General features: G+C 45.1%; 1 protein-coding gene across 8 annotated transcripts in view; it reads right to left on the bottom strand.

Moving 5' to 3' along the window:
* mef2aa (myocyte enhancer factor 2aa) overlaps positions 1-17,794 on the bottom strand; it is a 221,383-nt gene that overhangs the window by 135,241 nt on the left and 68,348 nt on the right. For 6 of the 8 annotated variants that reach the window (XM_060923983.1, XM_060923989.1, XM_060923986.1 and 3 more), the window contains exon 3: positions 12,280-12,499. In XM_060923983.1, the coding sequence (XP_060779966.1) occupies positions 12,280-12,333 (54 nt within the window). In that variant the 5' untranslated portion in view covers positions 12,334-12,499. Of the gene's footprint in view, positions 1-12,279; positions 12,500-17,536; positions 17,618-17,794 lie in introns of all 8 variants that reach the window. The other 2 variants (XM_060923984.1, XM_060923985.1) reach the window with 2 other exon arrangements.

Here is a 17,794-nt window from a genome sequence, read left to right as displayed (position 1 = left end):
TCGCTGGCAGTGGTACGGTCGGGCTCTTTTGGTCACCAGAAGCTCCGCAATCGCTGCCCTCCGAGCCCTAATGCGTCTCTGCTGGTCAATGAGCTTTATTCTCAAACGCAAACAGGCGAATATAGCTCTTAATAACAGAAATGCTGCTACTCTGAGAGTTTCCATGCTTGTCATATGTACAATGGTCGCTCTTTTGTGGCACGAAGATTGCCTAAAACTCCATTTTGGTCTCTTTACACACAAACGCAAAACGGAGTTTTCAAAAAATCTCCACTTTTGCCGGGGTTTTTAGAAAGAATCGTTTTCAGAGGAAAAAACTCCGTTTGTGTATAAATAAAAGGCACAAACGAAGGCAAAGGTCTGCGTTTTCAAAAATACCCGGGTATGTGTAAACGGCGCCTAAAAGACTTGATGCAATCTCTCCGTGTCAACCCCTGATCAAAATATTGCCTGATTAGGTGATCGATTATTCCAGACATTCTAATGACCAAAGTTGCGTCTATACAGAATGAGAAATAGCCCCAAAGTCAGCATATCACAAGTCTCTTGGCGCACCTGAATGAACCATTTCTCAGCTGTTTACTCGAGATCATGAAATAATTGTTTTGTTTTCTCGAGATCTCGGAATAACGGTTTTGTTTTCTCGAGATCTCGAATTAGTTGTGTTGTTTTCTCAAGATCCTGAATTAATTATGCCGTTATCTCGGGATAACAAGGTGAATAAAAAAAAAAAAGGATTATGAGTGATTCCACGCTTATGGGTACTGAAATGGGGACATGAACTTATTCACCTAAAACCATTTCTTTTTTTACCATCAGGTCACAAAACATGTAATCTTTAATGAATGATATGTTAAAAGATAACTTTAATTTTCTGAGATGTAATAAAAACATATTTATATGCCAAAGTCAAGCCTATGAGTTCCAAAATGTCTGTTCCATTACTTCTGTTACGATTGTCCATCTCGCGTCTGTTACAAATTAATTACAATCTAGCTCTATACCATGTTAATCTTATTGAAAGAATGTGTATGTTTATTCTACTACACATGTTTATTAATTATATTTGCTAAAACATCACCTTCCTATGTTTCAAAAAGTAATTCTACATTGTTAAAATTGAGAATATATATGTCCACAACACTTCTGTTACGTTCTGACTTTGGCATATAAATATGTTTTTATTACATCTCAGAAAATTAAAGTTATCTTTTAACATATCATTCATTAAAGATTACATGTTTTGTGACCTGATGGTAAAAAAAGAAATGGTTTTAGGTGAATTTTTAAAAATAAGTTCATGTCCCCATTTCAGTACCCATAAGCGTGGAATCACTCATATATGAAGGGCCTCTCTCGGCTTCCGTACGGATGAAACGACGTGTGTGCTTTTTGTTGTCAGTGTACAGTCTGTATTTCTGGTGGTCATTTATTCAGCCGAATCGTATAAAACGCGCGAGGCAGTTGAGAAAGAAACAAAGAAAACAAATCTCCGTTCTTCACTATTTTATTCAGCGAAGACATCGATTGAGGTGTGTGACTTTGCGCATGCGCATTATATTTGTATCGATACAGAACCGCTTCATCTGTCCACACTACAGTGAAGCGCTACAGTACCGATACGAACCGGTACCGGTACGAAACCCATACATTTGTGGGTTTCGTACCGATACAGTTATACCGCTACAGTACCGGTATAGTTGCTAGTGTGGACAGGTGTTGCGATACAAAAGTAGTATCGTATCGGTACAAAATCCCTAGTGTGGACAGGGTATTAAACATGTTCTGTTGCATGCTTTCGTAGAACTGTCCCCTGGAGTCCTTACTTACAATATTATGTTCTACTATCCAAGCACTGTCACTACACAATCTAGCAAAATGGAGAGCTCTTTTTTTTTTTTTTTTTAATTCCAGGACAGGCATCTCTCATTAGAACCTTTTGGAGTCCACTAGAGTAATTAAGACCTACTTGATTGCGGGAGCTAATTTAATAGCTCGTTTCTGCACAAATATTCCATACTGTCCAGACAAGACGGGTGCACGTCATCGTCAAGGCTGGTAATTACAGGCTTTGAGAGCTTGAGAAGTAAATCGGAGCTCAAACTGTGGGGAAAGACGGATGGGCAGGGGAGAACGGAGGAGGGAGAAACGGGGCTTGTTACAGGATAATTCTGCCCTCCTGCACTATTATGGCAGAAATCCGCCCCTGCGCAGCTTCACAATTAGCTTGTCAGGACCGAGCGGTGCTGTGAGGCTCGCTGATTTCTTTCCTTCCCTTCTTTTCCTCTTCTCCTCCACTTCCTCCTCCAGGATGCATGTAAGGGGCAAGCAGGGGGAACGTTCTTGAAGGACGGGGCGGCATGCGTGGCACCTCTTCCGTTTTTAATACGCTCCGAATACACAGCATGGAGCCAAGCAGAGAGGACAACACTCAACTGGCATCAGCACAAAATAGTGTTAGGGTTATACTCAGCCCACTCACAGACAAAACAAACCCAATGGCTCAATCAGCATCGACTGTACAGGCTACTTAAAAAAAAAAAAAAAGGCATACTAAGAGCAGAACATGTCGCCCTGAACCCTCCAAACTACAACAATATCTGAGCTGCAACAATATTATGAAACACGGTGCAAAAACAGAACTGTGTTCCGTCTTGCTCTTGAAAAGGAGCCGTTTGTGTTCACAGATTCCGCAATTATGGATCGTCCAACCCTTGCCAGGCTCTTCTGTATAAATCCGAACAGATCAGCAAGGCTTTCTAGAGCGCTTCCCGTAATGCTCGAAGAAGCAGTGTGCAGCATTGCCAGTTAGAACACGATTTAATTGGCCTATTTCGGATGCTTTCTCGATTCAGTGCTGTGGATGCAAATTGACGACGGTGCCAACATACAGAAAAAGATTTGAAACTCATCGCCACAACGGGACTGCTACAGCGGTGCTTGAAAGTTTGTGAAGCCTTTAGAATTTTCGATATTTCTGCAGAAATAGGACCTAGAACATCGTCAGATTTTCACGCAAGTCCTAAAAGTAGATCAAGAGAACCCAGTTAAACAAATGAGACAAAAATATTATACTCGGTCATTTATTTATTGAGAAAAATGATCCAATATTACATATCTGTGAGTGGCAAAAGTATGTGAACCTCTAGGATTAGCAGTTAATTTGAAGGTGAAATTAGAGTCAGGTGTTTTCAATCAATGGGATGACAGTCAGGTGTGAGTGGGCACCCTGTTTTATTTAAAGAACAGGGATCTATCAAAGTCTGATCTTCACAACACATGTTTGTGGAAGTGTATCATGGCACGAACAAAGGAGATTTCTGAGGACCTCAGAAAAAGCGTTGTTGATGCTCATCAGGCTGGAAAAGGTTACAAAACCATCTCTAAAGAGTTTGGACTCCACCAATCCACAGTCAGACAGATTGTGTAGAAATGGAGGGAATTCAAGACCATTGTTACCCTCACCAGGAGTGGTCGACCAACAAAGATCACTCCAAGAGCAAGGCATGTAATAGTCAGCGACCTCAGGGTAACTTGTAAGCAACTGAAGGCCTCTCTCACATTGGCTAATGTTCATGTTCATGAGTCCACCATCAGGAGAAAACTGAACAACATCTCATCTCATTATCTCTAGCCGCTTTATCCTTCTACAGGGTCGCAGGCAAGCTGGAGCCTATCCCAGCTGACTACGGGCGAAAGGCGGGGTACACCCTGGACAAGTCGCCAGGTCATCACAGGGCTGACACATAGACACAGACGACCATTCACACTCACATTCACACCTACGGTCAATTTAGAGTCACCAGTTAACCTAACCTGCATGTCTTTGGACTGTGGGGGAAACCGGAGCACCCGGAGGAAACCCACGCAGACACGGGGAGAACATGCAAACTCCGCACAGAAAGGCCCTCGCCTGCCCCGGGGCTCGAACCCAGGACCTTCTTGCTGTGAGGCGACAGCGCTAACCACTACACCACCGTGCCGCCCAACTGAACAACAATTTTATACAATTTTAATTTGTATACTCAGTCATCATCAGCCGTCCATCGCTAGCGATGATGACTGCTTCATTAGGACGTGCAGAAACGCAGATGGGCCGCAAGGCCCACACCAGAGCGACATAAGGCCTAAATGAAGCGCCTTGTACAGTAAGGTAAGACAAGTGATGTCGTGCCCCCATCGTGTTGTTTCTCTGGACCGCCAGACCTGATGCCAAGTGGTGCACAAAAGTGCTACAGACCCGACCGGTATTCAAGTTGCCCCACGGTGACAACTGACTTGCCGAGTGATGCCATCCGTTGGCCATTTGAGTGGTTCTTCTGCGTTTCATCTGGTGGTGTACCATTGACCCTGTTGGGTTCATCTGACACACTGCACCGAAAAGCACCCTACCGCCCGCGCCTTTTTGGTGATATACTATTTAACCCATAGCTGGAGCCCAGGCAGGTGCTACCACTCCGGGTCAGAGCAGACCTGGGAGCAATGGTGATTAAGGAGTAACTCAACTTTCCCTGATACTCAAGTCTGAGATCCGGGAGGACCTCACCACCAGTTGCAGTTTAAAGTCATACCCAGGACTAGACTAGTATACTAATAACCAGCTTTAGAGAGACGACACGGTTCATATTCTGTGCTGAAATCCATACACACACTCCATAATAAAGGAGTTTGAGGCATCTCTGTCTACTCTCCAGTGAGAAGTCATCTCTAACGCCACTGATAACCTCTAACTAAGATGCAGATGCTGACATTTGAAACCTGCTGGATGCAATTACTATTAATTACAAGTCAGTGAGCGCTGTGTGTAGAGCTATGGTTACATGTAAAGTCCTGCTGAAATAATATGTTCCCGATGATGACTCACAAAGTGGTGCATTTTCAACAGCCACTCCCTGCCACTTCAGCTCATATTTTCAATTCAATTAGACCTGAAACTCCTTACTCCAGCATAAATGAATACATTAGATTAATTCAGCACGCTGGGCTACAAAGTGATTTTACACTAAATTTTCTTTTTTCCTTTGCTTGTATTTCTCTGTAGGCTTTTTTTTTTTTTCCGCTGATGTTGTAGGCCAGGGCAGACAGCGCAGATGCTGATGCTCCTCACAACCATCTCTCTGTCTGCCTGCCTCTGTGTTTGGATCCCACCCAGCGCTGGTGTTATGCTGATAATTGGCCTGTCCTGTAAATTTGGAGTTTCTCACTCGAATGAACTGCAAGCTCCACATTTGCTGTCGGAGAGAAGGGGATGAGCGGGAGCGGGCGGAGGACGGGAGCGGGAGGAGGCGGGGGGGGGGGGGGTGCAACTGGCTGTTATGTTATCACCCTCAGGAGAGCGAGCAAAAACCTCAATTAGCTTTCCGCCAGCGCGGCAAGAAAAGTTCTTTCGCCGGCAAGACGGTGCAAATGATATTTTGAGAGGGTGTGAATGGGGCGCATCCAGGTTCTGACACGGTACTTCTTTTTCCATTATCGTATCCTTAAACAGGAGCCCTCGTAGTCTTAGAAAAAGCCGAACGTGCGGCATAATGCCTGAAATCACACCGAGACCTCTATTGCTGAAGGAACGACCCGAAAACTCACGTCCGGTGTATTCACCTTATAAGAAAAAGCACCGACGAATAGTTGGTGGAGACATCCATGAATGAAAGGGATGTGTGTGGGAGGCAGCGGTGGAGCAGTGCAGACTGAGCGGGCTTGCGCTGTTTATATTTAGCGTGCGCAGACTAGGGTGAATTCCAGCCTGTCTCTGTGGCTGGCCAGAGTTGGCACTTTTTTTTTCTCTTTTCTTTTTTGCAACAGAACAAGAGGGAGACAAGAGACAGACAGAGAAAGAGACAGAAGGATGCTGTGTGTCCTGCTGACCCTCCCTGCTAATGAGAGGGTGCTGTGGTACAGTGGCCGCTCCTAATTACTAGCAAGCAGTTGCAACCGCAGGGAGTGCAGGGCCCCCTCTGGGCCTGAGCCGTCCACTGAGGATAGAGAAGAGAGCGAGAGAGACGGTGAAAGAGAGAGCGAGCGAGAGACCTCTTGCAGTCAGTCCTCTTCACCTCAGTCACCTCTTGCTAGCCTCTGCTCCCATCCTGGCTGGCTAACACCAAGCTTTCTGCTGCCTCATCAACTTTCCCAGGGACTCAAATTGTAGGGTGGCGTGTGGGAGCCACGTCTGTGTGTGTATATATATCTGTAAACGTGTTCTGGTACCGTTTTTACGACGGTCTGTGTGGTAGGCGTAAGATGGGGCAGTCTAGGAATGTTACACAGGAATGCTGGGGCGGTCACTTCAGCCATTGCACTGTTGCCCCTTTTCCACCAAAGCAGTTCCAGGGCTGGTTCAGTGCTTAGTTTGGAACCGGGTTTTCTGTTTCCACTGACAAAGAACTGGCTCTGGGGCCAGAAAAACCGGTTCCAGGCTAGCACCAACTCTCTGCTGGGCCAGAGGAAAGAACTGCTTACGTCAGCGGGGGGGCGGAGTTGTTAATACCAACAACAATAACAAGACCGCGAAAGATCGCCATTCTTAAGCGACGAGAAGCAGCAGCTGTACAAACGCGAAGTCAGCCATTATTATTATTGTTGTTGTTGCTGCTGCTTCCGTGTTGTTTTTGCTTCGATATTCGCGCCAAGGTTTATGCAAACGTAGCGACGTAACTGACGTATACAGCGACGTAACTGACATGGCTTCCCTTAGCACCGCGAGCTATGGAAAAGCAAACTGGTTCTCAGCTGGCTCGCAAGTTGAACGAGTTGTGAACCAGCACCAGCACCGGCCCCGAACCAGCCCTGGAACTGATTTGGTGGAAAAGGGGTATAACTGAACTTCACAAGACCGATAATCAACTCGCCTCTCTGGTCGTTCGGTTTGGCCTTTTGCCTACATATTAAACCTCGTGGATGGTAATAATGAGTCCTGTGCGAATAAATCCCTAGTTCACGGACTACAGAGCGGCGCGGCCCGTCTCGAGCTGAGTCTGGCCTACGGTTCAGCCTACAGTCTTAGAGAGCAAGAGCTCTGAAGGGTTCTTTGCTTCCTGAATAGAGGTGGAATCCCCGCTGAAAGGGAAACATTCTGTCGGATGATTCATTTAAGAGTTTCCCCCTAAACCTAGCCAAAAGAACAGGCTTTTCTTCTCTCTCATATTATATAATCAGTGGTAGCTTCGTCTGCAGGTTTCTTGTATGACCTCGAAACTCCAGGGAACGTTACACAATTACACAGAATGTGCAGGCGTTGTTAACCCAAATATTAAATATTGACTTAAATCGAACAGAAAAGCTAAGAATTAGAAATAATTAAATATTTTACATACACTACCGTTCAAAAGTTTGGGGTCACCCAGACAATTTTGTGTTTTCCATGAAAAGTCACACTTTTATTTCCCACCATAAGTTGTAAAATGAACAGAAAATATAGTCGAGACATTTTTCTGGCCATTTTGAGCATTTAATCGACCCCACAAATGTGATGCTCCAGAAAGTCAATCTGCTCAAAGGAAGGTCAGTTTTATAGCTTCTCTAAAGAGCTCAACTGTTTTCAGCTGTGCTAACATGATTGTACAAGGGTTTTCTAATCATCCATTAGCCTTCTGAGGCAATGAGCAAACACATTGTACCATTAGAACACTGGAGTGAGAGTTGCTGGAAATGGGCCTCTATACACCTATGGAGATATTGCACCAAAAACCACACATTTGCAGCTAGAATAGTCATTTACCACATTAGCAATTGATAGAGTGGATTTCTGATTAGTTTAAAGTGATCTTCATTGAAAAGAACAGTGCTTTTCTTTCAAAAATAAGCACATTTCAAAGTGACCCCAAACTTTTGAAAGGTAGTGTACATGTTTCATGATTTGCTGTAATACGATGAATTGTACATCCATCCGTTATCTCTAGCCGCTTTATCCTGTTCTACAGGGTCGCAGGCAAGCTGGAGCCTATCCCAGCTGACTACAGGCGAAAGGCGGGGTACACCCTGGACAAGTCGCCAGGTCATCACAGGGCTGACACATAGACACAGACAACCATTCACACTCACATTCACACCTACGGTCAATTTAGAGTCACCAGTTAACCTAACCTGCATGTCTTTGGACTGTGGGGGAAACCGGAGCACCCGGAGGAAACCCACGCGGACACGGGGAGAACATGCAAACTCCGCACAGAAAGGCCCTCGTCGGCCACCGGGCTCGAACCCAGAACCTTCTTGCTGTGAAGCGACAGCGTTAACCACTACACCACCGTGCCGCCCACATACTATAGTATGCAAATTATAATTATCACATTACACCTTGCTATAATATATACTATAATTTTTTAAACATTTTTGTAGCTACGGCGAAGCGCTGCATTTACCGACAACGGTTTTCCGAAGTGTTCTCGAACCCGTGTAGTACTGTCCTTTATTCGATCAGGTCAGTTTTTTAACACAGAGCTGCCTGAGGGATCGAAGTTCATGGGTGTTCGATGTTGGTTATCGGCTTTGCCCCTTACATGCAGAGCTTTTCTAGATTCTCTGAAGCTTTTCATGATATTATGGATTTTCCACGGCGAAATTCCTAAATTCCGTGCAATTGTACATTGAGAAACGTCGTTCATAATTTGCTGTGCTATTTTCCCACGCAATTTTTCACATTCGTTGCTTGTGAACAGCTCAGCCTTTCAATGATGCTCCTTTCATCTCCTGTTACCGAATAACTTGTTTACCTGTAGAATGTCCCAAAAGGTGTGTTTTGAGCATTCTACAACTTTCCCAGTCTTTAGTTGCTCCTGTTCCAACTTTTTGGAATGTGTGGCGGGCATTAAACGCAGAATGAGTATATATTTACAAAAAAAAAAAAAAAAAGCATTCAAGTTTATATCAGTTTGAGCATTAAACTAAATGTCTTTGCATTGTATTCAGCTGAATAGAGTTTGAAAAAGATTTGCAAATCATTGCGTTTGGTTGTTATTTACACTTTACGCAGCATCCAAGCATTTTTAATCCCCCGGGCATATAATGCGGTGAGATGTAGCTATCGTTCTGTAAAAGTTTTAGTTTCCGGAGCATAACTCAAAAACTATGAGAATTTTTTTTTCTTTCACGAAACCTGACTAGGGCGGCACGGTGGTGTAGTGGTTAGCGCTGTCGCCTCACAGCAAGAAGGTCCGGGTTCGAGCCCCGTGGCCGGCGAGGGCCTTTCTGTGTGGAGTTTGCATGTTCTCCCCATGGGTTTCCTCCGGGTGCTCCGGTTTCCCCCACAGTCCAAAGACATGCAGGTTAGGTTAACTGGTGACTCTAAATTGACCGTAGGTGTGAATGTGAGTGTGAATGGTTGTCTGTGTCTATGTGTCAGCCCTGTGATGACCTGGCGACTTGTCCAGGGTGTACCCCGCCTTTCACCCGTAGTCAGCTGGGATAGGCTCCAGCTTGCCTGCGACCCTGTAGAACAGACCTGGGCATTTTACGGCCCGCGGGCCGCATCCGGCCCTTTGGTTCATTCTGACCGGCCCGCGTAAGGTTAATTAGAAATTACAAAATAAACGTATTTTCTAATTTTACCTCATGCATGGACTGAATGTACATTGCTTTTATTTTGAAGTTGTGTTCAACAAAAACGCAACACGCGCGACATGAACATGACATGAAATCCCACGGAACCTAATCCCGCGATAACTACTTCTGTAATTTGTCCAGACCGACCACAAACTTGTACGTCATCCTTCAAACGGTCCAGCCAATCACATCGTGTGACGTCACCAGCAGGCGCCGGAGCCCGAGCCGATCTGTAGATCTGATACCTACACCGAATCGACTGATGATCATCTGTCAGCTGTGCTTCGCATCTCCACCTCAGACATTCAACCTGACTCTGATGCACTCGTTAAAGACCAACAGAGACGAGATTTCTCTCACTGAACAAATAAAAAACTGAAAAACACCAAATGAGGTGATTAGACTACAAATGTGGGCATCATTATTATAATATGATGTATCTTGCTTGATATTTGGAGTAGAAAGACAATATTGTGATGTCTTTATTGTGTTTTGGGCTGAATGTGACTGAAAAAAAAAAAAAGTACAAACGTTCACATTTTGTTAACCATTGTTTTGGGAAATTTGATTGAATAAATGGCATTTTTTGTAAGGCAACCTCGTTTTTTCCATACTCTTACCAGTCTTAGCAGCTTGTAAAAACAATGTTATTTGCTGCTTTATATAAAGAACTACAATTAATATTATGCAGAATTTAGTTCAGCCTTTTGGTCCGGCCCTGACAGAATTTTCTGTTTCTCATGTGGCCCCATGGAAAAAATAATTGCCCACCGCTGCTGTAGAAGGATAAAGCGGCTAGAGATAATGAGATGACATGAGAAACCTGACTAGAAGAGTTGTGCCTTTTGACATTTCTGCGATGTTTATTTTTCCTGCATCTCCATGGCAACCGATTCAACTTCAGAAAATTTAAGAGTGTGGTTTCGTGTGGGGGGGGCCGAGGGGGATACATCATCTCCCGATGACTCGTTAGAACTGGGGTTGTACATATGATCATTATAATATTACAATTATGACAGGGAGGCACGCTTGTGCAGTGGGTAGCGTTGCTGCCTCACAGCTCCAAGGTCCACGGTTCAGCAGCCCTGAGCTCAGATTGCTGTCGGAGTGGAAATCGTTTCCTTTGAGCTCTCCAGTTTCCTCCCACCTCGCAAAAAGTTGGCTGTCGGTGGACTGCGGTGCTAACTTGCGCCTTAGGTGTGAAGGAGTATGCAAATGCGTGTACGAATGCTGCCGTGGTACCCTACTGAGGATGTATTCCCAAGTACGTGTTCTTCCTGCGTCTGCACGGGCTTCTTTTTGGTTCTCCGTTTTCCTCCCGGCTCCCAAAAACATGCCACGAGGTGGATTGGTGACCCCAAAGTGCCCCTAGATGTGAATTTGTGACGCATGGCTACACGGTCCCCTGCGAGGGATTGCTGTCCCATTCAGGGTGCGTTCCTGCCTCATGTCCGGTGTTCCCAGGATCCCGACCAGGCTAACGCACTTACTGAAGATGAAGAAACGAATAATAGCGATAATGATGATGGTTCTTGTTATTATTCATCTTCTGTAAAGGTTGGAGGTATCCAATCTAACCCATCTACATCCTGCCATGTTTCTGAAAGACATGCATGCCAACCTATACGGAATGTCCGTATTTTATACGGATTTGATTCAATAAACGTCGTATACGGGCGTATAAATAAAGTTAAACGGATTCTTTAAAAAAAACTTCAATATTTATTTAGACCTATAATCAATTCCCACGACAGCCAGTAAAGAGTCTTATGAAATCGCGCGTTATCTTGTGGTAGCGAGACTTCGTTCCACTTTTGATCATGCGCACACCGCATTGCGAGAATCCCGACAACCCGGAAGTCATAGACATATAAACATAGACGCCGCCTTCTGCGTAGAATCATACGTCATCCTCGCCGCCATATTGGATGTGGCAAAGTGGCGATTCTGAGAATAAAGATGCCTCATTCGTGTGCTGCGTTTAACTGTACCAACAGGTTTACCGTCCAAACGAGATCACATGGGATTACCTTTCACAGGCGAGACTGGAAAAATACTTTTCATTGTATTTGGTCATTATAACGTAATTTTACGAACAGATTTTCCTGACTTTGTGGCTAATATGAAGTCTTGCGCATAATAGCCGCTCGGTGAAACCTGTCTCCAAACAACGAAGTATTTCCTTCGTAACTACGCTGATAACACTTTGTGTTTTTGTCAAACACTGGAGCTTTGTATTCATTCTGAAGGTTTATTGTTATTAATATTGAATAAAAAGTAACTGGGATACATCATTGTTAATTATCATTCAAATTTGAGGTAAATTATTTTAATTTGCATCTTATACGGATTTTATAAGGGAAATATGGATTTTGGAGGTTGGTTATACAGGTTTGATTGACCAAAGGTTGACATGTATGGAAAGATGGAAGGAAACCAGAGAACCCAGAGAAGATGCGCACGGAGACACGGGAGAGAACGTGCACAGGAACCCCACGCTGATGCTAACAGGAGCTCGGGATTGAACCGGAGGACTGCAAGGCAGCAAAGCTACCTGCTATTGCTATTACAGTCAGTATTATTATTATTATTATTATTATTTAAAACTCTCTTCGGTTTCAATTTTAAATATTCAGGTCCAGATTCAAGTTCATTTTCTGTCCATGCCATATTAGTCTCATGACGGACGTTCAAGTAAAGGAGCGGGAATGCTGTCGGAAGGAGAGAAAGTTGAAAAGGACCTACCTGGCGGTTCCTCTCGTCCATAATCCGGGTGATCTGGATCTTCTTTCGTCCCATCTTTGCGTCCTAGTCGGTCTCTCTGGCGCCCAGAGAATATCAGAAAAACACCCGCGCTTGTCTTCCTCCGTTCCACTAGCACATTGTACACCGTCTCCCTTCCTCTCTCGATCTTCCTCTCTTTCGGTCTCTCCTTCTCTTTCTCTCGAAACACGTGCACCGCTATCTGCAGAGAGAGCGAGACAGAGAAAGAGGGAGAGAAAGAGAGCAGGGGTTAGTGACATCCGAACTCATAGGAAGTGCTGCAAGGCACATGAAAGGAGGCGAGCACTCTGTGTTCTATTGGCTGCCATTCGGGGAGAGGATATGAGAAAGAGGCCCGTGATAATATCTTTTCTCCACACCTGCATCGCAGAAAACAGCTGGGGCTCAACGCAACGCCACTAATACAGAACAACACAACAACACAACACAACAGTACTCGTGAGCCTCCTTTCACACGCTCCAGCCATGCTGTGCAGTTCAATCATGGCTTAGCGTGCTTCAGAGTGCAGCCAGTCTGTTATTAAAACCAAAAAAAAAAAAGGGCAACGAGAACTCTACTGGATGCAGCGCGATGCTTTTCGCTGCCTGACAGACGACGACAACTTAAGTGGGAAGTGAGATCTTGTAATCAATACGACACCAGAAAGCAGATCAGATCGTCTGTCTGGTTTCAGAATGTATACTACCCTGAGAGTGCGTTCTTGTGCTATGAGTTTGCAGTGTGTGAATTTGTGTAAACTCGGTTCCCTTCGCCGGGTCCGGGTCTGTCTCCCGTTGTCGTGCTGTAGGAGATAAACACGCACACACATGCGTGCCTCCAGAGACGACCTCATTCTCTCGTTCTCCTGCTGCCGGCTCTCGCTCTTAAGATGATTAAGAGTGCGCCCGGTCTCAGGCTGATATTAGCCTTAAAATCCTCAGGGCCCTGGATGAGGCAATTCACGCTGTGGGCCCGTGCTTCAGAGCATGCTTTGCCCCCAGAGAGCCTGCTGTCTGCCCCTCCTCTCGCGCCCTTGCTTCTAGAGCCAACCTGCTCACAAAGAACCCCGCCGCGGAGGCATTCATCATCCCTGTCCAAATAGAAAGTGCCTAGGTAAACACATCTCTGATCAGAGAGTCGCAGCCGAGAAAGCTGGAGAACACTCGCTCTGCCGCAGAGATGGAGAGGTGGCATGAAACACGCTCGTCCTGTTCTTTGTGGCTGTGCTCTGGCAGAATATGATGACCAGGAGGATTGAGAGGGAGCAGAGGCACAGAGGACAAATAATTAGCCGGTTAAAACCTAGACGCTGTCTGGGTGTCCGTGAGTCACTGTGTGAGCTTCAGCACTGCTGAAAAGTTTCGCGGGAGGTCACGTCCCTGGGAACTCACAGTAGGAAACTGTTACCATGCCAGAGCCAAATAAGAAATTTCCCTATGGCACATGTGAATGGACAACATTGTTATTTATCAGGACACCATGTCCTGCACAGCTCGCACAGGAGCGTCATGGCCTTGCATCCCGTTCTGACTATCCTGTTACGGATGTGTTTAAATAATACGCTTGAAACTCGGTCACTGTCAGGCCACTTGGTTTTGCAATTTGTGAAGAAAATGAGCTCACTGGGAAAAGATCTGCAGTTTTGATGATGGCGTTATGCTCAGGATGTGCGCTATACAGTATGAAAGGACAGGCGCGATATATTCGGCCCGGGCTTGTCAGATTCGAGTCTGACTCTGTTGTGCCCTAATTTTAAGGACTTGAGCACTGATGACTCAGACTCGGAAATTGGACACGAGGACTCGGATTCTCTCTTTACTTTTTGCAACGTGCCGTAATAATTTGGCATAAGATATTTATCAAAAGTCCTTCCCACGCCATGTCACGCCTTGTTCTTAAAATGAATCAAATATATCGTGAATAGATTAGAATCGAATCGCATTTCTCCAGTCGTGACAGGTTGCCGCTTGTCCGGACGCAGCACTGCAGCTTACGGCTCGAACGTGTACTTGAGCGCTGTCATGGCCATCTGCATGTCTGTGAGCACAATGCATTGTGTCAAGACATTTTGTCAGTATAATGGTAGCAGACATGCCTCAGTTCTATAGCCGGTGCTGAATAAAGGGAGCGTTCGTTCTCAGGGGCGCAGATACGTTTTTTGAACTGGGGGGGACAAAGCTGCCAGCAAACCAACCCCAACCCCAACATGTGTTGTGCGAGGAATATACTCTGATGCCCTCAGGGCGGCGACATTACTCAGCTAAGACAAAAAAAAAAAAATCACTCCTTCATCCCTGCAACCGTTATCAAAAAACTGCAAGGTGATATGATAAAGTAAGGCACAGTTTACTTAGTCGTTGTTTTTTGAAAAAAAAAAACGATGCAATCGTTTTCTGCCTTTTCGGTTTGGCACCCTTCATCATGCCGTGTTGCGGTCCTGAACTAGGAGCTGTCCCCGATATGCCTGTCAAACTTGTTGTGGGTAACCATAGCAACCAAGCTCGAGCTCGCAACCTGTGTGGTCTGCGCAGCTCTACCAACCGAATATCAGTCTTTGTTTTGTTTTATGCGAGTTGTTGCAACTATGTACACACTGCTGTGCACCTCAATAAACCAAATGGTAATTAGTCTTTTGATTTTTCCGTGAGGTTTGCCTTATGCAAAGAAAGACAGCATAGACGTTTTTTCCTCCCTATAAGTGGGGGGGACCGAACGACGTGAATTTAAATCTGGGTGGGACGAATCCCCCCCGTCCCACCCTCTATCTGCGCCTGTGTTCGTTCTGAAAGGAACTTTGGCGCGTTCCTGTTTGCGTGTCTGCGTTTGGATAATGCATGATGAAGCAGCAAGATGGCAGCTATTCGGCCCTGTACGCTGCTTTCGCTCGGGTTGTCGCAGGGCTTCTACCTCAGAAAACGGACCTTTCACCGGTGCCTCATGCCTCCTATTTCTCTCCATTTCTGAGCGATTCACTCGAGCAATGCTTCATACACCCACTCGTCCTAATGCGTTCAAGTCAAGGGCAACTGCTTGAACAAACTATAAACAGTGTTTGAGCTGTGAGCAACGGGTGGCCTGCTTTGAAACCTCTAATCTATTATCAAATATTACAATGTGCACATGGAGGATTAACAAAACCAAAAACACTGGCACTAATGATGAAGCATGCAAATACAATAATCTACATAGCCTGACGAATGTGCCCGGTGTTGTCCAGTTCCCCTTCACTGTACACGGCCCCATCGTCAGCCAAAAGAACGCTATTTCATACATTTGACGAGCAACTAATATATATATATATATATATATATATATATATATATATATATATATATATATATATATATATATGTGTGTGTGTGTGTGTGTATGTGTCACATGTGAGACACGCAGAAGGAGCTGCTTAGACAATCAACACCTTGTCAAGTGGAAATCAGGGGCCTGTGGAGTCTGTGTTGTGTTATTTATGCGTCGAGCAGTGCAGCAAGCCTGTCACAATCGCAGTACACGACAGCAATTCAAAAGCTTATAAAATGTTCCTGAGCTCTTGTGCAAGATGGATTCGGTGATATTTGAGCGATTAAATGTTTTCTATTTTTATCCCCGGGGCGGCACGGTGGTGTAGTGGTTAGCGCTGTCGCCTCACAGCAAGAAGGTCCTGGGTTCGAGCCCCGTGGCCGGCGAGGGCCTTTCTGTGCGGAGTTTGCATGTTCTCCCCGTGTCCGCGTGGGTTTCCTCCGGGTGCTCCGGTTTCCCCCACAGTCCAAAGACATGCAGGTTAGGTTAACTGGTGACTCTAAATTGACCGTAGGTGTGAATGTGAGTGTGAATGGTTGTCTGTGTCTATGTGTCAGCCCTGTGATGACCTGGCGACTTGTCCAGGGTGTACCCCGCCTTTCGCCCGTAGTCAGCTGGGATAGGCTCCAGCTCGCCTGCGACCCTGTAGAACAGGATAAAGCGGCTAAAGATAATGAGATGAGATGAGATTTTTATCCCCCGCCAAACTTCGTTTATAGAAACGGGTTCCGTCCATCCGTCCAATCACGTTTTCATTTCCGGGCCATGCCTTTTAAAACTACTGAAGATATCTTTATGAAACTTTGTATACATATCAAGCAACATGTGAACTGGTGCCTTTTGCTATTTTGGATTTTTTTTTTCAAATATTTAAATTAAAAAAAAAAAAAATTTTGACTCGGTTTCTAAGAGCGACGTTCGTTTCCGGAGCATATATCCAAAACTATTCACGATATGGCACTGAAACTTGGTATACGTTTTAACAAAGTGATTGAGATGTGCCTTTTCATACTAAGAAATTTGAGAAATTTGAATTTTTCCACGTTTCCATTGAAACAATTTCAGACATAAGGGGTGTTCACACGGCACATATTTGCATCGATGCTGCACCGATGTATTTTGTTGCGATATAGCTTACACCGGTGTAAATTTTGTGGAGCGTTCACATGTCACAAACCTGCTTACTAGAGAGAAGCGTGTTAGCACCGGTGCAGCCCCACTTGTGTTCACACGGCAGTTTTTGCGACCGTGCTATACAATAATAATAATGCGGAAATGAAATATGCGCATGCGTGAAAATGTACTTCCTTTTCCCGGTTGTCATGGCATCACCAAGCGCTGGGAAAACAATGTGGATGAAGACACCAGTGTTGCCAGATACTGCTGACGTTTTCCAGCCCAAAATATGTTCAAATCTGCCAAAATGCACTTAAAACCGTCCAATCTGGCAACACTGGAAGACACGCAGTTCTGTTGTTGTTGATATTCGCCATTTTGGAAGCGCAAAATACCAGGATGCAAATTATGCAATGCCCGTATGTAATCAACTCTCCTCACGCGTAGCGAGTCTACCCCTGTAGCGTTCAGACGGCCCATTTTATATCGGTGCTGCCCCGCAAACTAGCATTTACTCCGGAGTAAATTTCTTAAACCACCTCCCAAGCAGGGTTAGATTTGCACCGGTTTAAGCAGCTTTCAGGGGCTACACCGGTATAACTTTGTACCGTGTGAACGCTCTACCGGGGCAGCCCCGGTGCTACACCGGAGTAAAAGTTGCCGTATGAACACCCCTTTAGTCTCTCAGGTTAGTCTTTTGTTTCCGGAGCAGAACTTGAAAACTATGAGTGGTGTGGTCTTGAAGGTTGGTACATGTGTTGATTAAGTAATGCATATGTGCCTTTTGATACTAAGAAATGCGCAAAGTTTTCATTTTCGGCTCACCTGGACCAAAGGCCCGGTGGGTTTACGCCATGGGCTGCTGAGGTCAGCGTAAAGAGGTAGGGTTGGTTTCCTCCAGTAGAACTTGAAAAAAAATGTGACAAATAATATCTTGAAACTTGGTATATAGTTGGTATGCAAGGCAGGGGATATACAGTATACAGTATATAGATGACTTGGTCTTGTGTTTTGTTTTGTTTTTTAATACTGTACCAGTCAAAAGTTTGGACACACCTTCTAATTCAGTGGTTTTTCTTTATT

This window comes from Neoarius graeffei, chromosome 6, assembly GCF_027579695.1.
Source record: "Neoarius graeffei isolate fNeoGra1 chromosome 6, fNeoGra1.pri, whole genome shotgun sequence".
In the NCBI taxonomy this organism is placed as follows: domain Eukaryota; kingdom Metazoa; phylum Chordata; class Actinopteri; order Siluriformes; family Ariidae; genus Neoarius; species Neoarius graeffei.
This window is presented reverse-complemented; position numbering and strand designations above follow the sequence as displayed.